This window comes from Rhodamnia argentea, chromosome 2, assembly GCF_020921035.1.
Source record: "Rhodamnia argentea isolate NSW1041297 chromosome 2, ASM2092103v1, whole genome shotgun sequence".
Taxonomy (NCBI): domain Eukaryota; kingdom Viridiplantae; phylum Streptophyta; class Magnoliopsida; order Myrtales; family Myrtaceae; genus Rhodamnia; species Rhodamnia argentea.
The window spans coordinates 28,075,667-28,098,140 of record NC_063151.1 but is presented as its reverse complement, the minus strand read 5'-3'; the positions used below and the strand labels follow the sequence as shown (position 1 = coordinate 28,098,140).

At 41.7% G+C, this 22,474-nt stretch overlaps 3 protein-coding genes and 1 pseudogene across 5 annotated transcripts; 2 read left to right on the top strand and 2 right to left on the bottom strand.

Annotated features, from left to right (window-relative positions):
* Window positions 1-3,342: 3,342 nt before the first annotated feature.
* LOC115731796 lies at window positions 3,343-6,690 on the top strand (annotated as a pseudogene).
* Window positions 6,691-11,066: 4,376 nt separating this feature from the next.
* Window positions 11,067-12,601, bottom strand: LOC115731797 (thioredoxin 1-like). The gene is made up of 2 exons (XM_030662470.2): window positions 12,231-12,601; window positions 11,067-11,559 (listed from the first exon to the last, which is right to left on the bottom strand). The coding sequence occupies exons 1-2, from the start codon at window positions 12,478-12,480 to the stop codon at window positions 11,246-11,248; spliced, it is 564 nt and encodes a 187-aa protein (XP_030518330.1). The 5' UTR covers window positions 12,481-12,601; the 3' UTR covers window positions 11,067-11,245.
* A 1,002-nt stretch (window positions 12,602-13,603) lies between these two features.
* On the top strand, window positions 13,604-15,308 carry LOC115754741 (dynein light chain, cytoplasmic-like). Of its 2 annotated transcripts, XM_048274658.1 has the most exons (3): window positions 13,604-14,019; window positions 14,245-14,405; window positions 14,764-15,308. In XM_048274658.1, the coding sequence occupies exons 1-3, from the start codon at window positions 13,738-13,740 to the stop codon at window positions 14,792-14,794; spliced, it is 474 nt and encodes a 157-aa protein (XP_048130615.1). In that variant the 5' UTR covers window positions 13,604-13,737; the 3' UTR covers window positions 14,795-15,308. The 2 variants fall into 2 exon arrangements, with proteins under 2 accessions (XP_048130615.1, XP_030549747.2); XM_030693887.2 differs by lacking the exon at window positions 14,764-15,308 and having other exon boundaries at window positions 14,245-14,698.
* Window positions 15,309-18,960: 3,652 nt separating this feature from the next.
* LOC115754742 (cytochrome c oxidase copper chaperone 2) lies at window positions 18,961-20,851 on the bottom strand. 2 transcript variants are annotated; one of them, XM_030693888.2, is made up of 2 exons: window positions 20,693-20,851; window positions 18,961-19,629 (listed from the first exon to the last, which is right to left on the bottom strand). In XM_030693888.2, exon 2 carries the CDS (start codon window positions 19,600-19,602, stop codon window positions 19,360-19,362), a length of 243 nt encoding a protein of 80 aa, XP_030549748.1. In that variant the 5' UTR covers window positions 19,603-19,629; window positions 20,693-20,851; the 3' UTR covers window positions 18,961-19,359. The 2 variants fall into 2 exon arrangements, with proteins under 2 accessions (XP_030549748.1, XP_048130617.1); XM_048274660.1 differs by lacking the exon at window positions 20,693-20,851 and adding an exon at window positions 19,684-19,843.
* Between the last annotated feature and the right edge of the window lie 1,623 nt (window positions 20,852-22,474).

The window sequence follows — 22,474 nt, the reverse complement described above, 5'->3', positions numbered from 1 at the left end:
CATATTCAAAATGACGTCTTTTGGAGTTGAATTTCCAAGTCAGTCCAAATGATTACGCCTTCTTGTATCCGAAATTTGGGTAAAAACTAGATGTAGCATCCCATATTGCTGACACCTCGATGGGAAGACTTTCCAAAACCTCACTTTGTTCTTTAATTAATTGATCTTTTAGAGTAATCGGCACATGCGAAAGCTCTAAAAATTAAAAAAACAAGCTAGGTGGCCATATGAGTACGGGTACATGGAATACAAAACATTCAATTGGCAAGCACACCTATACAAAAAGTATGACCTCTCATGATTTTACTAACTTGATTCACACGTGTTTAATTCAACACGAAACAACTCTTACAAATTTAGTATTCACATCTTGTTCGATCTATTTACATCACTTATTCAATCTCACCATCCACTCCATTATACATATTCTTATAGCTACTCACTTTATTTACAATATTTACATGGAAAGAGTATAACAGAGGGGTAATCTACTTTGAACTACTACCACAACTCCATCCACGTCTACTCCTTCCTTCACTATTCTTCAAATTTGAAGATCAAACCAGTATAAGGGATGAATTCCTCACTGTCATTTTTTGTCGTCAGCTATTCCAAGCACATTGAACTAATGAGGCGGAATAGCACCTACCCATCTCGATATATCACGATGATAAACAACCTTGAACTCAAAGGTGACTAATCCAACTGGTAGTCCTTCCTATACATATACCCTAGAGTGGATGATTTTGTAACAAGTTTTCGGAGGGCTATCGGATCTCACATGAACAAGTTCTCAAATGGATTTGCCAATTCACAAAGGCTCACTATAGAGATGTTGTTGTACCGAAATCAGATTATCCGACATACTGTTAATCTGAAAAGGGTTTCAACTATCGGATTGAGTAGATTATAGTCCAACAAGAAGATTCCTAAGCCAAACAACTAATCCATTCATAGGATTGTCAAATTGCAGGAAAGGATCACCAACAATCATCACTCATTGGAATTCAACAAGGCCAAACCATCATAACCACGATCATCACAACAAATATCATTGTAATCAAGATCGATTGGTGCTTATCACTCACGATAACAAAACATAGACAAACTAGTGATAAGGAATTAAAAATCAACTTGCCTCGATAAATTGAGAATGCAACAAATAGACGAATGATCAGATGGACAAATAGACGGCCGAACAATGGCTAGGTCGGCCACGACCCAAAGCGGTCGTGGTTAGGGCACCGAACGGTGCTAGGGTGGTCGGACGGTCGGCATGGCGACGGCACAGGTCTCGAGTGGATGGACGGACGACGGTGACATTAAGCGACAATCGCGGACACCGACGAACGGCCAAGGGGGTCGGCGGTTCAAACAAGCAGAGTGATGACGTTTTGATGATCTTATGATGAATAAACTGATTGCCCAGATATTTATAGGGGAAGCAATTGAAGTCCGGTCAGCTTAGATCAATAAGCTTGCAGTCAGTAACTTACGATGAGTCAACAACTGTTTGTAGTTGCGCCAGAATGTGTCACAACTTGTGACACGTGTCACATGTGTGTTCCACGTGTCCACGGTGGTGACATGTGGACGCCACGTGTCCATGGATGAGCCGCATGCCACCACGTGCGGCCCTGTCCAAGTTCTACCTCCGGTTGTTTCTATTTGATACATACTTGACCCGACGAGACCTAATTCCAATATATCGTGTCCCTAAAGATAATACTGGGTCCAAAATATTTCACTTAAAAATATCCTGGAGTCCTGATAAAAATCCCTTATACCTTGTTTGATAATCCGAATTCATTAAATACTAATTCACTCATAAGCAGACGAGAGTTTTCGGGTCATCATACTAGAGCAATTAAGATTGACAGTCTTCAAACGCTCTTTCCTTAAGAGAGTTTTCCTTTCATCTCGTTCGGGGATCTTTGATTTTGCGCTTAGTCTTCAATTTCTTGTGCTCGGGAGTCTTCCATCTCCCACGTCGGAGGGCTTGCACTTGAGACACTTGAACAGCTTGCACTTGGGAGTTTTCTATCTCTGGGTTATCAAGAGAAATTTTGGACGAATGGTTAATGAAAGTAGATTTGGGACTCAAAGAAAAGTTAGTGGCTTTTGTCGAAATTTTAGAGTAGAATTGAGAGTAAATCTAAAATTGGTGATATTTTATGGTGAAAAAATTTTAAAATAGAATTGGGATAGACCTAAAGTTAGTGATTTTTATGAGACATAAAAAAAATATAGAATAAAATTGAAACTGTACCTAAATTTTGGGATTTCATTTAGGCAACAGGCCTAATCCGTTTGAGGAAGTGATAATCATATTAATCAAGCCATGTATGGATCAGCATTTCTTCCTTGATCCTTCCTTCCAATCCTTATGCAATAGAAAATCTTGTATCTGCTTCGTTAGAATGCACTGTGAGTTGTGTTAGACCACATTGGAGAATTAATGTGGTAGCGTTTATCTCCACCATGCCCCAAAACTCATTCTCTAGAAATTTTCTTGCCAGTGCAGGAACTAATTTAGCCCACTTCGACTTGGCTCTTCTTAGGAATCTCCTATGAAATAATCGTTTCTCTCCTGTTTCTCATGAAATGTCCATAGTTGATTGGTCGGCCATATACAAAGATCCAATCAAAGGGTTTCTGTCTTTTCGTCCTATTTTTTGTTTGCTTCTTTTTGGAGATTGAGGAAACATGTCTGCAGAGATGATGATCCTTGATGTGCCTTTTTGCCCTTAAGATATCATGGTGCAGAAAACCCCGTGATGTAAAGCTTTGAGGCTGGTGGAAAAACTATTCTGGTTTAAAGCTTTTAAGCATGGGGGAAAAAAAATTTGACATTCATTTGTCATGTTCCTTGGTGATGAGAGCACGCATTATGTTTGGTCCTGGTTGAAAAGTGCTTTTTTTGTTGCCCTTCTCAAAAGGTTGCCTGAGTTTGGTGAACAATTGTCAATTTGAACTGTAAGGTATGGAAGAAAAACTCATTCCGTAACATACAACAGCAACCAAGTTCTATGTTGTGCAGTTGCTGGTAGACAAGCTATAGCAACAGTAAGTTTCGGAGTCTCACATCTCCTTTTATTTTGGAACTTGAAAGAGAGAAATGCAGGCATGACATTGCTAATCTATATTTTTAGAAGTCAGGAATATGCTTGTGTATGTACATATTGTTGTGTAGATAAGATCTTCAGAGCTTTGTTTAGCAATATCTTAGGGCAAAGGTGATTGGAATTGTTTTTTTTTTTTTTTGGGGGTGGTGGTGGTGGGCATGAATGGAAGGAAAATGGAAGAGGTTGACTTACAAGTTGTTCTTTTGCCGTCTTAGGAATGGACCTGTCGATGATACTTGGCATTGCTCAGCTCATAAGAGATTGCACTGGTCTTGAACAGAAGACGCATAACACTTCTCTGCGAACTGGAGACGTTAACTCACAAGGAAGATGACGTAGTTTCACAAGTAAAAAATGAAGAATCTAAGCTCGGAAGGAAGAGGAAGAGAGAAGTTGATGACTGGTTACAAGATGTGAAAAGGACAAAAGCCAATGCGTCATGCTTAGAGCGAGAAGTTGCAGACAGAAGATGGTATTCGCAATTGAACTTAGTAAATAGTGTGAACCTGTTGATCAAACAGGTGGCAGAACTTCGAAAGCAAGGTGAATTCACTTGTGGACACACACTAATTGAAGAGGATAACATTGGATATGAGCTTCCAACAGTGGAATTATCAGGGCATGCTTTTCGGAAGCATCTGAGTGAGGTATTTTCTTGCCTGATATATGACAAAGTGTTGAAGATCGGCATTTATGGAATGGGGGGTGGCAGGAAAACAACCCTCCTCACCCACATCCACAATCATCTACTAAACGAAACCACCAATGGGAAGGTTTTTTGGGTTACGGTTTCCCAAGAGTGTAGCGTTCATATGTTGCAGGATAAGATAGCCAAAGGTCTAGACCATACTCTGTCAAATGTCGATGATCAGATTCATCGGGCAGCTGAACTGTCACACTTTCTGAAAAGAGAAAGACATGCCCTTATTCTGGATGACTTATGGTGTTCGTATAGTCTAGAAGAGGTGGGAATGCTGCTTGGCTTTGACAGATGCAAGTTAATTCTAACAAGTCGATCCTTAAACATGTGCAAGCACATGCTGTGCAATGAAGTGATCAGATTGAAGCCTCCTCCTGAGGATGAAGCCTGGAACTTGTTTGTGAGGAATCTTAGACACCCGATTGTCTTCTATCCGGGAGTGGAAAGTGTTGCACGATCTGTCGCAGAGGAATGTGGGGGGTTGCCTTTGGGAATCATGGTGGTTTCAGGAAGCATGAGAGGAATGACGGACATCCAGGAGTGGAGAAATGCGCTGAAGGAGCTAAGAGAAGCGAGATTTAGTGGAGACTGTATAGAGGAGAAGGTATTTAGAATTTTAAAGTTCAGTTATACATGTCTAAATGATCCAACGCTGCAGCAGTGTTTCCTACATCTTGCACTATACCCTGAGGATCACCGAATATCGAGAGAGAACTTGATACCAGATATTTTCATGATCGGATGGCTAAGCGATTCCAAAAGTTGGGAAGCAGAGTATGATAGGGTTTACACCATCATCAATAAACTAGTCAACGCGTGCCTCCTAGAAAGAATTCAAATATCGCACGCTTATTATGAGCGTGACTGTTTGAAGATTCATGATTTATTTAGGGACATGGCTATTAGTATGGTGCGCTCCCAATTTATGATAAAATCTGGGTTGGGTTTACGAGAACTGCCAGCTGAGGAAGAATGGACAGAGGACTTGGAGAGAGCATCTTTGATGCATAATTGGAAAAGGAGATACCGGCAGGGATATCGCCAAGTCGTCCTCAGCTTTTGGAACTCCTCATGAATAATAATTTCTTCTTGAAAGAGATCCATCATTCGTTCTTAAGTCGCATCCCAGCTCTACAGGTTTTGAACCTGTCTTATACAGGGATTGAGATGTTGCCCAATTCGATCTCTGACTTGCATAATCTCAGCGCATTATTGCTGCATAAATGCCAGAAACTAAGGTATGTGCCTTTATTGGCGAAGCTTGAGGGTGTCAAGAACATTGGACCTATCTTGGAGTGGTATTAAGAAAGTTCCTGCAGGGCTAGAGGGACTGGTGAATTTAAGAACCTTCGATGCTGGCTATTCGAAAATAAAAGAAATGCCCGATGGAATTCTGCCTAAACTCTCTAATCTGAAACAGCTTGATCTTAAGAGTGCAGACAAGAGCTTGGCAGTGAAGAGTGCGAGGGAATTAATCAGTCTGAACAGGTTGAAGAAAGTGAGGTGCAGGTTTAAGGATATCAGAGAACATAATGCGTATGTGGAATATCTTATGCTGTGATATGGGTATGGCCGTCCCAAGGAGCGGGAACTACTAATGCCAATCATATTCAAAGAGGAGAATGCCTCCAGGGTCTTCGGTCCTCCTATATGCAGTAAAACTGTGAGGCTGGGCAGATGTCATGTCGAGGAAGGAGGAGGTGCAGAGCTTCCTCTGCTTCCGGAAGGCATCTGAGTGTTTGAGCATCAAGATCCTCTTGATGGCATGAGAAGCTTGATGGACATTCCAAGCATCACAGACTGTAAGTTAAGGGTATGCGGGCTAAAGAGAATTCCTGGGATGGAGCATCTGGTGCTACTGTCCTCGAGTTCTCCTGCAGATTATTACGCTCCTCTGCAAAGCCTCGAGTATCTGAAATTGGATGAATTAGACGGCCCGCGTGCTCTAGTCGAGGCAGTTGCTGCTGCTGTTAGGCCTTTGCCCGGGTGGATCTCCGAGGTAACAGCTTTTGGGGTCTTAAAACAGTCTACATCTACAAGTGCTGCAAATGAAGAACCTCCTGACGGACCCGCTCCTGTCCCTCCTTGCAAACCTAGAAAATCTTCACATTCAAGAATGAGAAGTAATGGAGGAGGTCATAGCAGTGATGGAAGCAGATGATCTAACTTCCACTCTTAGCCTCCCTAAGCTAAGGCCTTTATGTTTAAGGGATCTTCAGGCACTGAAAAGCATATGTAGGAAGACGATAATGTGTAATTCTCTCCAATATGTAACACTGAAACAATGCAAGAAGCTAGAAAGAATAGCACTTCATGTGCGCCTCCCTCATGACAGTGAACTACCTGGTGGCAAGGTTAATTCTATTCAGGCAATTCATGTTGGGAAAGACGAGAAGGAATTGTGGGAGTCGGTGAGATGGGACAGTCCCCTGGACAAGTCCCTGCTTTGGCCTTTTGTCCGATACAGATGAAATTTGTAAATTGGAAGTGTGTTACCGCAGGTGCGACAGTCCCCTGGACAAGTCCCTGTTTCGGCCTTATGTCCAATACAGATGAAATTTGTAAATTGGAAGTGTGTTACCGCAGTAACTAGGCTCCGGAGGATGTGGTGCCGTGTTTCATGTCTTCTACGTTGTCGCGAGCTATTGATTTCTCTGCTTGTTGTTCTCGACTCAGAGGTGAATTTATATGTCTAGACATATTATTGTTTCCCTTTGGGTTCTTTAGTTTTGTATCTTACGTAAGGTGTACGGTTCATGGTAAGTATGATCTGTTCTCCTTTGCCTCCGTTGTCTGTCTTCTGCACTCCACCTCATCAATAACAGCTAAAATCATCACCAGCTTCCCGACTCCACGCTTGTCAATACCTTCCTTCACCAAGTAGCGGGTAAATTCATTCGACTGTTGCACCGCATTCATCGTGTGAATTCATATTATGATGTCGCTGTTAGGGACATAGTGAAGCATCTCTCCATGGTACCTTCTCGTACAGAAACCTCCAAAGAAGCGAACTTTGTTTGACAAACCTGCAATTCCGTTTGTCTGGTGGAGTCATTTTAGTCTTCCCTGAGTGGTGGCGGAAGCTTTTCCAGTAGAATAAAGAACGAAAATTAGACGCCCCACCAAGTTTGACCGACCTTTCAACGAAAGCGGATCAGAAGCCATGGTGTGCGATGATGCTGGCTTCTCCATAATAGACTACTTTTTTTTTTGTTATCAAGAGTTCTGAAATGCGCTAAACCTGTAAGGAGGGAAAGGGACCGGCGGCCCAAACAGACACACTTTTGTTATCAAGAGTTCCTGACACATGCGCGTTAATCGTCACATACAGAGAATAAAAGCAATGGCAAGTCAAATCGATGTATAGATTGCTGGACAGTTCTAACATCGGATAGGGGCGAAAATCAAGACAAATGTTCCATGCCGGCAAAATGTGAAAAGAGATTGCGATTGTCAAGACCCGTTAGTGTCAACCAAAATTTTGGACGGACAACTTGTTAAATCGGTGACACTTTCAATAAAATTCCCATAACCAGCTGCAAGTCTTTCAACTTATTAAGAATCTAAGGTGCACGGAAGTCTTCCCACCTGAAGTAGAGATGATGGGAAGGTCGGTCGCAAAGGAATGCGGAGGTTTGCCTGAAGCATGAGAGGGGCGGAGGACATCCATGAGAGGAGAAATGCATTAGAAGCATTGACAGAAGCTGACTTCATGGAAGAATGCATGGAAGTGAAGGTGTTTGGTGTTTTGAGATTTAGCTATACTCGACTGAATGATGCCATGGCACAACAGTGTTTCCTGCAAGTGGCATTATATCCTGAGGATTACATGAGAACTCATCGGATATTTCGTGGATATCGGATTGACATGCAGCAGAAGCCGGGAAGGGGAGTACGGTAGGGGACGTACTTTGGTGAATGGATTAATTAACTTCTGCTTGCTGGAAAGCGTTAAAGGCATTGACATCTCAGGAAAAGAAATAGGGTTAACTGAAGATGCGTGACTTGCTCAGGGACATGGCAATCAACATGATGAGCTCTAGATATATGGTGAAAGCAAGGTTGCATTTGAGAGAGATACCTGAAGATGCAAAATGGACACAGAATCTTGAGGTGGTATCCTTAATGGGAAATCTCATCAAGTGAATCCCAGAAGGGATAGCGCCCCGGTGTCCTAGACTTAAGTTCCTTTGCTTGAGCAATAACACTTCCTTGAAGATCAAGTACCGGCCATACGCATTTGTTGAAATCATGCCATGCTCTCCAAGTGAGTCTTGATCAAATGTCTAGTTGGACACATCTTCATCAAAAGTTTCTGCCAATGTTCAGTTATGTCCAGCTTAGAAGATTAACGCGTCACATCACATCAATTATCCGATGTGGGACTTCTCTAAGAGAACTCACATGTGTATCCTAATATTTGGCAAAGGTGGAGGAGTTGAGAACGTTAGATCTGTGTGAAGGTGGAATCCGGGATGCACCTGAAGGGTTAGAGAGATTGGTAAATCTAAGACCTTTTCATTTGAATGGTTCAGAATTAAGGAAACTGCCTCGGGGAATCCGTGTCCTTGTGGAGGTAGAAGAGAACTTTCCAGCTGTGAGTGCAATCCTTCTGGGGTCTGGAAAAGGTTGAAATCAGTAAATGCTGCAAAATGAAGAAGTTGCCGACACACATGCCACTGCCCCTGCCCGCAAACTTGGAGGTGCTTTCCATCCAATGCTGCAGCGAAGTCGAGGAGGCCATAAAAGTGACAGGAAACGAGACAACTTCTGCTTTTCAACTCTCCCTCAGTCGAGGACTTTAGTGTTAAGGGATTTACAGGCGCTGGAAAGCATATGTAGCAGCACGATAGTCTATGATTCTCTTGGGTGTATAACATTCAAAGGATGTTGCAAGCTGAAAAGGATACCGCTCCATGTACGCCTCCCTCCGGGGGGGGAACCCCCTTCTCCTTATCATTCTTCTGCTTGATCTCATACTCCCCAACGGATAGAGATTAAGTACAGTAACATGGGATGGTGGAAACAGGAGGAGTCGGACCATATCATGGACGAGTCCCTCCTTAAACCTTATGTCCAGTACTGGGCTTACCGATGAGACTTTGGTTGCTCGGTCATATTGTTTCTCCACCACCTACCGTAGCCACAAACAGGATGTTTAAGGTCAGTCAGCGGGGAGAAAGTATTACATCCCGACATTTATACCCCGTGATAAATGTTCACATTGGGTCACTTGTTCAATGGACAGACCATTTCAGGGTGTGTTCGAATCACACAGTAAACAAGAATTTTGATTTAATGAGAGGCATTATAGATCATTAGATTGTTGCTTTGCAGCTCTGACATTGAGAATGTCAGTTGGAGTCGGTCGTGCTTTGCACAACTATGTGCTCTTTTTGCTATGGCATCAAATCATCTAGCGCTTCCTCTTTTCCATGTTCACCTGTATTGAATTCGAGCTTCCTTAGCTCGGAATAGCTGTGTTTCTTCATGCTTTGCTTTAAGTTGGTGACTCTGAAGCAACAGCGGTGTAAAAGCCAGATAAAGGGAATATCAGTCGACTTCTTAGTTGAACAACAAAGGCGTTAGATCCTGAACATGCTCTGAATAAAATATGTTTCATACTGATGGTTCAAGATGTCATCTGGGATCAAGGAAACTGGTGTTAAGATAAGCTCTACTACGTTAAAAATCCTATTCAAATCAGTTTTCTAGTTGGAATAGAATTCCTGACGTGGTCAAGACGTGAGACAATGATATCTTAATATCTTATGATCTGTGAGAGCCTGTGGGAAAGATTTTGGCCAAGATCGTCTGTACCATCTGCAGCGCTACAAAATGGAAGCTCTGCCACCCAGCGAAGGGTGTTGTTTCTTAGTACTTCATCTCTAGGACGGTTTACTGAACTTTCTGTTTGATGAAAAACGAAGCTCTCTTTGTTTCAATTTGTGCCTTCGAAGCTGGTTTTATACAGTAGTGGGTGGTGTTCGGGAGGGCGAACCGTGCGGACAGGCTTAGAGTGTTAGTTTCCTCAACTAAAATCGTCACGTGGTGCCGAGAAGCAAATGAGCAAAATGAAACTCAATCCTGACTTTCTTTTCATCTATCAACACCTATCCTAACAGTACCTCCCTTTTTATTTCAAAGGAAGGGCTGATCAAAAGACATTTTCATTTTTTACTGTTTCAATTTTTTTTCCTTTTTTTTTTTTTTTTTCTTTCCCACCCTGACTTTCGTTTCATCTATCAACGCCTATCCTAACAGTACCTCCCTTTTTATTTCAAAGAAGGACATAAAATGTTCTTTTTATTTCAAAAAAAAAGTTAAAAGACATTTTCATTTTTTTCCTTTTTTTTCCGTTTTTATTTTTTTTTTTTCTTTTTCCCACTCTCAGTGAGGCAACCCTCATCCAACACCAACTCAGTCGAGGGCCAACCCCTTCTCGACTGGCCCGGGGGGGGGGGGGCCTCAGGCGAAGGCAGGCATTGACTGGGGAAGGGGAAAGAAAAAGGAAAAAGGAAAAAGAAAAAGGAAAAAGGAAAAGAAAGAGGAAAATAAAAAAAAGAAAAGACAAAAATTTCAAATGCTAAAAGATAAAAAAATACCCTTCAACTAGGCATTTCTTTGAGACAAAAAGACACTTTAGGACTTTTTTGAAACAAGATCTACTTCAAGCCCTTCTTTAATAAAATAATAGCACTTCGTGTCCTTATTTGAAATTTTTCCGTAAATTTAGGAGTGCGGTCTCTAAAGCGGGTTGGAGTGGAAGATACTAGAGTAGAAAGAACGACAGAAAACATACAGAATCACAGTGAATAACGTATGAGTTTTTAAGCAAAGTTGAGTCATGCATCCCATTCAGGCATTAAACCAACTGGAGTCCTGAGACCTAAGATCCAAAGAATAAAAACCCGCTCAAGAAGCGAGGTTCCTCCTTATTTTAAAATTTTCTCCGAGGTGATTCTCACAAAACCAGTCTGCTAGAACTCTCACAAGAAACAGAGGAATAATCTAGTGTAGATGCAGCAGAACTTCCTCTAGATCCAGAATTACTGTGGTGCGAACAGGAAGACCATCCTCAGAGTATGCACTAAACTCACTAAAGACTGTTCTGCTGAATATGGAAATTATGGTTATCAGCTCAACAGGTAAGATTTCCAAACACTGAAGCTCTGACATACTTCCGGCACCAAATTGCAAACACAAAGGTAATGCACACATATGACCAACGGAAGAGATGAATACCAAATTCACCCGATGGTGTTCTACAGCCGATATTGACATTAAGCAAGTAGATAATACAGACCCACTTCACTATACAGAAGTCGAACAATGCATCCATCAGAAAAAGAAAAGGCAGATTTGACAAATGCTATGCTTCAACTTTATTTGCCGCAGAGGCATCTCATGCTTACTACCTTCACAAGAATTTCTCAATGCTAGTGGTCAATGTGGACTTGGGAACAGCACCAATAACAGCATCTTTCTTCTCACCACTCTTAAAAACCATGACAGTCGGTATGCTTCGGATGCCATATCGAGTGGCAATTGAAGGGCTCTCATCAGTGTTAACTTTGTAGCACTTCAATTTCCCTGCATACTGCTTTGCCAATTCATCAATGACAGGGTGGATCATTCGGCAGGGACCACACCATGGAGCCCAAAACTCAACCAGTACCGGAAATTCAGACTCCAAAACAAGTGATTGCCATGTCGCATCAGTCACGGGAGCCACTACATCAAAAACAAGGAAAGACTATAATGTTCGAACATATCATTTTTTCTGCATCGCTCTTTCGAATTTTAGAGTGGTGACCATCTCAATTCCTCTAATCCATAACAAAGTGCAGACCCAGAAAGCAAAATATGGCCTTAACCACAATTTCCATTCCTCTAACAAGAGAGGCCGTATCCCAGAAAGACGAACTTTTCTTGTGCAATTTCTTTACCATTACAACATTCCTTTGTAGAGAGTTCGAGAATCGGAGCCTTCTTTAAAACAAAGAGTAAGAATTAGGTTCGTTGGCTTCAAGTACGCAGCTAAGGTATCTTTTGTCCGCTGCAGACATTGTTGAAGATAGGTCTTAAAAAAAACATCAACAGAGAACTCGGCGACATTTTTTATGCCTACTAAAATTATTTCCTGTAATCTTTTACAGCACGAGATAGTTCATCCACAATTTCAGTTAGTGCGACCCAATTGTCAGCCTTCATTTCCGCATAATTGAACTAGGACGTTAGACGTTAACTCGCCAAGCAATAAAATCCAAATATATCCACGAATATACCGACGATAAATGAATCGGAAAAAAAGTTCAGGTGACTCCACAAACGAGAGAAAAACCAGAGGAATATCGCTATTAGCATAAAAATATGAACAAAGGCGTGAGCTTGAGGGATCCAACCTCCAACCGCAGTATCCTGAGCCTCGCAGACAACGGCTGGAGCACGCCTCGGGCGCTGAGTCGGAGATCTCAGCGACCGAGCGATCGAAATCGGCCTGATCCTCAGCCCGCTAGCCTGAGGAAACCCGGCCGATCTCCGGCGACCGGCGATGGGGGCGAGAGAGGACGCCGAGGCGACCGGAGAGAAAGCGGCGGGAGAAGGCAAGCTAGAGGAGCGCGGTACGGCGAGGGACTCGAGTACGGTGGCCATGGGGGATGGAAGGCGAGAACAGCGAAGCGAAGAGATGTCACTGCGAAGAATCCGAAGATGGGGGAGAGTGGAGAGATTTTTTTTTTTCTTCTAGAGAGAGAGAGAGTGGCTGATGTTTGTTTGGAGGGCAGTGATGGAGAGTGGATGATGAGGTCCGCAGTGGATGAGGGTCATTATGGACAAATCACTGCACAATTGATTTTGGCTCTGTGCCAGGACATTGTTAAAATAAGCAATTATTAACATACGAGTTTGGTAACATGACAGTCCCAAGTACTATTAATTATTTTTTACCACATGATTTCTTAATCAATAAGTATTTTATGTAAAATATGTGATGTGATGTATGAATTTACGGTTGAGATTGTACAGGTCCCGACTATACTATTAGAAAAACATTTCCCTTAATCAATACTTACTATTTTCATGTTTCACTTGCTTCTTTATTGTTCCCAATTACATCATTTTCTTGCTTCAATTTGGCTCGAGGCTTCTTCCTTTTTTGCACTAAATGTACCATAGTCTAGGAAAAAATGACAAGGTAGCGACCATTATGTAATTTTATATGATTCTATCGGTTCAGTATTTTAACAAGTTGAAATGTAGTTTTGAGATTATAAAGTTGTTAAACATTTCAAATCTTAACCACAGTTCCATATGCTTTTCAACGATTTGAAGATATTTATTAAATTTTGACACAGATAAATTTGTTAAGATTCTACCTTATTTTTTCTCACCCAAACTTATTAAATTTTGACACAGATAAATTTATTAACATTCTACCTTATTTGCTCACCCCAATTCCCTCACTCCCCAAAAATTACGCTAAACACAAAATGACTGACACCTACAGCTCCGTTTGTTTCGTCTCCCATAAACACACACTAATCGTGCGGAATGTCGCGTGATTATGTTTATGGTTGGGACGAAAGAGATGAGAATAGACAAAAAGGTCAACGAGGAACGCAGCATATAATCTCTCCATGCTTCCCAATTGGCATTCAAACGCGTCACTGTCCGAAGCTTGGCAGGTGGCACGACTCGTTCAAGCAAACAATCACAGGAACGCTCGACCCCGTCGTCGATGTTTTCTATAATTCTTTAAATCGATTTGCTTTTTAGTCCTCGTGGAGTGGGTGGTCGTGGTACTACGGGATGTTCTCATTCTGTCAAACGCATTTCCCGGTCAAAGTTCCAAAAACTTCACCAACTCTCTCTCTCTCTTCTTCTTCTGCTTCTTCTCTCTCCCTGTAAAATATGGAGAAGAAGAAGAAAGGCCACCTGAGCGAGAAAGAGAAGCCAGTCATGCAGGACGATCGAATTCATCAGCGGAGCAAGGGTCGGACACAGGACCAGTCCCCGAAAGAAGAATTGCTGAGGCTAGCTGCGACCGCGGTCAGCTGCAACGTAAGGCTGAGGTCGTCGGACATGCCCGTTCACATGCAAGAGCGCGCCCTTCGCTGCACCCGATCCTTCCTCGACTCATCTTCTCCCAACCTCCGTCCCAACAACACCCACTTAGCTCGCGCTCTCAAAAAGGTACGCCCAAGAAAGAGAAAGACGCGATTTTGAGCGAACAGAACGAGACTTTGTGCCGCGTGTAAAAGGCGTGATTTTGAGCGAAAAACAGGAGACTTTGTGCCGCTCCTGGTCGATAAACCTTCGACAGAGATATCATCTTTTCACGGGCCTGTCTAATTCATCAGTATCGTTTCCTTCAACTGGCCGATCATCTTGTCGTTTTGAATTTTGTGATATTTGCAGGAGTTTGACTCGGTGTACGGGCCGGCGTGGCACTGCGTGGTGGGGAAGAGTTTCGGATCGTTCGTGACTCACTCCCCAGGCGGCTTCCTCTACTTTTCTCTCGACTCGCTGTCCGTGCTCCTGTTCCAGACGGTGGTTCAATTAGTCACGGAACCGACCAGGTCGTAGGCAAATTTTGACTCGCTTCTTCCTTGTCGCTGTAGATTGTTGGCGATTTTTGCCAATTACCAAATAGGATTCGATTAGTGGAAAGGAGGAATTTTATAATTTCCTAGTGAAATTGCCTTCCACGAGCTGAGCTCTTTGGTCTCTTTTGCTTCCATGCGATCCGTGATATCTGCTGTCATAGCAGAGAGGAACGCAATATGCATATGTCAACAGGAAATGCAATTCACGTTCTATTTCCCTCTTTTCGTATCTTTGCTTTAGAATTAGCATTTCTCCTTTTTTTCGGACAATTATTGTGCATGTTCTTGAACAACACTCGCTCTAAAAGGGAACAACTCTCGAGAAATTTAGGAGGATTTTACGAAAGAAGAAGAACGCTTGATGAAGTGGGTGCCTGGCCAAATGTCCGAATCACGCCACTGATGAGTTTCCAAGAAAGGGTGTCTCGGATCCTCGATAGATACTCACGTACGAAGCATTCATGGTTGGCATTGGCAATGGTTTGATCTGCTGTTATTGTTTTCGGGAATCGCCACGAACATTTTTAACTGATCGGGGGGGCGGGGCTCGTCACATCAAATCATTTTTCGGGAACGAGGGTTGGGACAGAGGAGATCAGAATCTTGAGACTGCTCACGGGGGGGTGCCCTGGCCTGTGGTTTTCTGGTTCTTCCCTTCAAACACACGCAAGCCATCGAACTCCACAGACCAGTTCAGTGAGAGTTCCGTTCGTCTCCTGCGATCTTTCGCAGGCCCCCCTAGGTGAAGTGTTTTCAAAAAGGAAACAATAATTGGGTTTGTCCCGTGTGTTTCGGTTTGGTCTTCCCGAGGTGGATACGTTTCTTCAAACAAGGGAGGGGCAATTGGTATTCCCACTCTGCCTTCTATGACAAAAGTCTTGGAGGTCCCAGACTCCCTCAGTTTTGTGACTTTTTTATCCCACCCGTATGAATCCACTTGTGTATATCCTGAATCTAGGCATCTGGTAGAGATAATTCGGATAATTTTCTAGAGTATTATTTTATATTGGAGATAATTATAATATTTTTGTTGGTTTTTCAGTATTGTCTTTGTGTGAATATCTTCCTTTGATTGTGCATATCATTATCATGATCGATACATGCATCATAAAACCTAGAACAAAAACTCTGATGTGATCTTTATCAAGATATATCAGAATATACAGAAATTTCTCGAAGCTTGGTATCAATTTCAACATTGTTCATACAGTACAGTCGTTGCATAGGTTGCAGAGCCCACGGAAGCACCATGGAGTAACTCTTTCATCGGCAAACCTAGCTGCATCACCTGCTTGTTGTTTCCTCCAATTCTCGGCTTGATCATTACGATGCCAATAGCACATGTCGTGTCATTCGATAACTGTCTTGCAAGCAAGGCCATAGATTTTTTTTCCAATCCAATTACGCCAATGCCAAATATTCGACGTATTTATCATATTACTCACTCGATCAAAAGTTTAAAATTACTCTCTCATTATATAGAAAAAGGATTCTATGCCGTATAGATATTAGAGTCGAATAGAATTCTAATTTCCGATTCTTTTGAATTGTATTTTCTTTCTTTCTTTTTTCTTTTTTTGAGATAAATCGAAATAGAAAGAACACATTCAATAATAAATAGACAAACAGAATTCGAATACAAATAGAATAAACAGAATTTTAAGAAATAAGAAATTTAAAATATAATGTGAATGAAAAATTCAAATAAAAAAGATGACATCCAGAATCGCCACCACCAAATTTCTCGTAGATAATCAGATTTTTTTTAATCCAAACTCAAGCTAACTTAATTACGAAATATATTACTATCGATCAACTGTATCCCTCGAGATCGTGTAAATAATTATATACCGGAACAAACCGAAATTTGCTCCACTTCGTCTAACGAATTATTCTTAATCTGCATCGAAATGGGCAAGATTTTAGCCGCGGAACCTTCGATTCGAAATCATAAGTATAACACTCGCTCGCTGGCTTCCATCTCCACTGGATTCCTGAATGTTTGGATTTGAATTCAAGTTCAAAACTCTGGTTTGTCAAATATTCGTAAGGGCGTCTACACAATCAAAATCTGAGATATGGAAATTGGGATTAGTCCACTAAAAACTCATGAATCCTGGTACAGTTTCTCGTCGAGTCGATAACAGAACGCACGACACCGACGTCACAAGAAACAGAGAGGAACATGCACCTAAGATATAGACCTCCTTAAGAAAACGGAGGGAAAAAAAAAACATCTTTATTGAACGCGAGAAACGACCAATGGTGACCACCATCGATGAACAAATTTCGAATCTCATTTTCTCCTCTTGCGAGGTACATCGACATCGTCATCGTCTTCATCGCAAGCATCACCGTCGTCCCCATCCTCATCGTCAAAATCCGCTTTATCGAAATCCCCCGCGTCGCCAGCATCTTCGGTCTCAGAGCCGAAATCGTCCTCGTCCTCGTCCTCCGACGAAATCTCCTTGGGCCGACGCGTCTCGAGCTCATCCTTGGCCTTCAGACAGTGCTTCGTCCCCGAACCCCTCCAATCTTCACCGCCGACGAGCGACGATCGACCGAACAAATGAGGAGCCGACGCCTTAACCTGCCGGTTCAAATCGGTATGGGACGGGTTCTGGAGTTGGCACTGGCCGAGGATGACGCCGCTTGGCGGGGCGAGCAAGCTCTGGTCTTTGACTGCGCTGGCGTTTGACGGGCGGAGCAACGAAGCGCGGATGAGGCGGAGCGAGGCTTTGCCGTCGTTGAAGAGATACCGAGCCACCGGAGTCGCCATTTTTCGGAGCCGTGGAGCGTAAGCGTCTCGTTGCAAGGGTAGTGAAGTGATGGCCAGTCAACTCAAGCGTGGAGGCGAGTGATATAGAGGGAGGGTTTTAGGGTTTAAAGGAGGGGAGGAGGCTGGGTGGTTCCAGAGACTTCGTTCCTAGGTTGCCACGTGTCCGTTCGGCGGGCCCGGACTTCGGCCCGTATTTCAGCTCAAGCGAAGAAATGAAGGGGGAAAAAAAAAACCAACCAGTTTTATTTACTAAAAATGAACTTTTATTATCTATTATATGAAGCAAAGAAGACCTTCTACTTTTGAGGGATTCACAATCCGTTTCATCTTTCTTCCACAAGGTATATATGGTTGTTTTAAATAGCAAATTGATAATTCCATATTGTCAGTCATATAATTACATTTTAATTCCAATTTTCTCTACTTTACCCGAATAACTATACAGTTTTCGATTTATGAGCATGCATAAATAATTCCTTCGTATTATGTCAAAATGTTTTCTTTCTATTAATTGATATTTCAAGTACTTCGTAATCGGAGGATATTGAGAAATCAAATTTTTGCACACGTGTTCCCTGTTGGAAAATTATCCAAAACTTCCTAAATCTATTGTACAATAGCCAATTTAGCCTTCAACATTTTAATTGTGCAAATCTAATCTTGAACCTTTCGATAATTGTCAATTTAGTCCAAAATCTTTTCACGGATTTGCCAAGTTAGTCATTTTGGTCAATTTTGCTTGATAATTGCTAATGTGGCGATCTACTTAGCGTCGGTTGTCCTACATGGCACGATCACGCCGGCCGTCGCTAGCATGGACAATTTGTAATTTTTTTACATTTCGATTAGTTTTTTCCCCTTTTTTCTTTCTTTTTTATTTTTATTTTTCTTTTCCTCTCAACCGACCATCGAAAAAAGGAAAAAAGAAAAAAGAAAATGAAAATATAAAAAATTTTATTAATAAATTACAAAAATTATCCACGTTAGTACCGACCATCTAACCTTGTCACATAGCACGATCAACGTTGAGTAGACTGTCACGTCAATAATTTCCAATCAAAATTGATCAAAATGATTAAATTGAGAAATCATTACAAGGTTAAGGACTAAATTAATAACTCATCAAAAGATCTAAGATTAAATTAGTACAATTGAAAGGGGTATGACTAAATTCGCAACTTAGGCTAAAGAGGAAAATTGCTGCAGGTTGCAACCAAAAAAAAAATTGAATCAAAATAGAAGAAGTTTATGCTGCACTTGCATTATCAGAAAACCTTCACTAGATTCCTACTCTTTTACCCTTGAAAGAAAACTGAGCTCAGAGATGAGAGGAGAATCAAGACACGAACGATGACTCTCAGAAGGAATGGGAGAGTAGGCGAATTTGCAGCTCTCAGATCAGAACCTTCCACATACACAAGCTGTTTGATGAATGAAGTAGCAACAAATCACACTACGAACCGCAAAGCAATCATGAAAGTTGTTTGAAGATGTCGTAGTTACATGCCTGGCTTTGTCCTCCTAATGACATATTGATACTGGTTCTACATCACAACAGACTGGGATTATTTGCATGGTGCAGAAGAGAACCCTCGTGCACAATCACATTTATCCACCTTAATGGACCAGTCGCCATTAGCTGCTCCTCCCAGTAAACAGAAGGTTATGAGACTCACTCCCTTTCCTAGCGTTCCAAGCAATGAGAATGCACACTCCGCTAGTATCCAAACTAACTACACATATGATTTGAGAATTAAGCAGCCTTAACAGAACATTAGCTAACAAGAAGCCTAACGAAACAATCAACAAAAGTGTACTTCCCAGAATCAGAAACATCTCTGCTTATAAATACTAAGTTGTCATTTATGAATGACCAACCCAACTGTGGATGGGTGAGAGTGAATCACTTCCCCAAATAAAATCAACTCAGAGCATGTCAAAAAGAAAGACACATTCATCATTCGAGAACAAAAAGAAAAGGCATGGGTTGTGTAGATGTATCAATTTACACCTCCATAAAAATGCTGTCTTCTCACTTATTTTTCGTATCCGATCTCAGTAAAAACATCCCAGTATGTAGTCTCTATCAGCTAAATGGATCACTACTTGTTGCTTATTTTGTCAGTTCAAATTCGATCTCAATTGAACTCAAACTTTAAATCCCTCTGCACGGAGGCATGTTAGATGAGCATCAATCCATTTTTTGCAAGCATCTTCACCATGCTGTATGATGCACTCATCTCTCAGCTTCTTTGTTTCAGGGCAAGCGCAACAGATCTTCTTTTTTGGCTTTGACTCGGGTGCAGTTGCTTTTACAGCAGAAACTTGGTTTGGCTGTGAACCTGGCAAAGCCGAGGCTGAGGTGCCATTTTCCGAAGGAAACCCTCCCATCCTCAGTACACTTGGAGACTATGACAACTGATAAGAAACACGGATGAGAAAAAGAATGGAAAAAAGAAAACACAAACAATCATGGTAATGAACTCCCAACTTATCAGCTATACAGGCATGACCAACACAGGTTTCTGCTCATCTTCAAATCAAGTGAAAATAACAAACATAAACATATATCACTGACAGTTTTTGATATTCAATCGACATTTATTGATAATCAGTTTTCAACTTCAGTTTCCTTAAAAATTTATCAAGCCTGATTAAGTCCACTGAACTCACTTCACCATACAAGCTAAATTTGATACTGAACATTGGCAAAAGGACCAAAGCCAATCAACAAGCGCACCAATCCAAAGTTCAAGACAATGTACTGCCCCAATCCAGACGACTGGAACTTTCAGTTTGCATATTTAGAGGCCATACAAGAGTGTGAGAGGACATTTATACGGGTTATCAGGTCCTGCTTTTACTGGATATTTTCTCTCAAACTCTTGGCTAGGTGATTTTCCGCTTTAGGGACCCCATGTTCGATTAACTAGGCACACATAAAACATAAAACCATGCAAGAATTTCATTGTTAAATTGTTTCTCCTAGATCTTCGGTTTCCCATAGAAGACACAAAGCAGATACCAAAGCGTCACCCATAAGCAGGCATCTATAAGCTACAAAAAAGATTAATTTACCGGTGAAAGCTCGAACGGATGGCCGAAAAGAAAAGACCTTGACATCCCATCCACACGCTAATGGGTATTTGTATTCCAAATGCGTTCAGCATGAAGCTAAAGAGAACTTCAAACAAACACATAAGGTGCAACCTGTATCTGAAGTGAGTCGGATAAAACGCGAGCGCACCAAGGCAAAGACTTGGTGTGCGGAAGAAATCGCCAAGGGCACGGCAACCAAAGAATGGACGACCCGGGACAATTAACAATGAATTGAGCAAACTATCGTCTCAAACAACAATCAGACTACCATTGAAGACAGGAGAAGAAGCAAGAAAAGCGAATATATATATATATATATATATAGAGAGAGAGAGAGAGAGAGAGAGAGAGAGAGAAGGAAGGATGAAGGAAGGAATCTTACACTTTGCTATGGCAGGAGGAGAACTGTCGAGCGCGGCAGCAGAATCGCACAACGCAGGATCAAGAATGAGCAGCGACAGAACGCCTCCCTCTGCTCCTCTTGCAGAGACTTTGGCGGTGCAAAATGGGCCACGCTTTTTCGTTCCTTTTTCAATTGGGCCCTATTTCTCGACCCATGAAAATTTTTAAACTAGATTTTACATTAGATCTGTCATTTCAACGGCACGTTTGGACGCACGCAATGATGTAACTTGAGTTCCATCACATCCTTCGTCCCTAAAGAAATCTAAATGTTTTAATTCGGATGAAATTAGTAAGTAATTTGCAAAATTGGAATACTAATTATTTTGACGGATTGGTCGATCATTCTTAACATATCAGAGCTACCACGGACTGGTTAATCTATTGTTCAATTTTAAAGAGAAATTTGTAGACATAAGCTATGGTTTTCCCTTAATTACGAGATGATAACACAATAATCCCTATAATTAATAACCGTAGATTTCCTCTTGATCAAACGATGGAGACTCTATTTCCCAATCTACTAAGTACACGCATTAATTATAAGAATGTTCTTACATTTCAAGGCTCACTAGATTATCTCGAGTCATCCTCAAATGACAAACATTCTCTTCCCGGGCTTTATTTTTGGTCAGAATTTTTTTTTTTTTATAAATTTCCACTTTCCGAATGAGTTTCTGAGTAAAGACATGAATTTTTTAACGACACAAAATTTATGTTTTAAAAATAAAAAATTATTTGATAACAACATAAATTTCCTATAATTGTTGGCCACTGGGCCTCGATAGGCAACCGGTGGCTGTGGAAGGCAAACGGCAATGGGAGAACGGGAGCCAGAGACTAGAAACCAATAGCGGGTGGTAGGGATGGGAGAGAGTCGACTTGACCGCGAACGACCAAGGGCGAACGAGAGCAGTGGACCGGAGACCGGCGGATGGTTAACGGTGGTCGGGACGTGAGAGAGGAGACAAAAAGAGATGCAATTAGAGGGGCATGCGTGGGCAAGGCCCGTGACCGGGCAGGTTGAAACGTGGAACCGGCCAAAAAAAAAAAAAGGGTGGGCCGGGCAAAGCTGGCCCCCGGCGTTGCTACATTTAAAAAAAAATTAAAAATGATTTATAAATGCATATCTTATTATTTTGTACAAATACAATCTTAATTCTCAAATCCCAAATGCAAATTCCCATTCCAATCAAATTCCAATGGTTGTCAATTCCTAAAAGCAAGGGAAAAGAGATTCCCATCATAATACGATCTCGTAGTATGCAAGTTGGGAAGACGACACGATAATATCAATTATGTCCGATTGCGAGCAATCCCAACACAAGAAAGTCTATCCCCCACGGTGTTGAAGAAACGTCAACGGCAAATGAGCCGGAACGGAAGGGCCGAGATAATACATCCGACTTGGCACATACAAGGTACGTGATGAAGTGAAGGTAAGTATAATGTAAAATGTAAATATTGTTCGCAAACATATAAATTCACGAAAGGAGACGGCTACGGAACATTCCGTCGGCATTTGACGAAAAACATCCAACGCAAGCGGGATGACAATACGCAACAACAAATTTCCGGTTTCTAAGCCCATCCTTTATTTCGTTTCCGAAGCACTTTATAAACAAACATTAGGTGAATATGTTGCCCTTGATCAGCTCCGTTTAATCTTGAAAATTTTAATATGAAATATTTGATAAATACTGCAAGCGCCAACTATTCAAAAAATACTCTTAAAGCGAAGTTTTCATCTTTATAAAAAGGA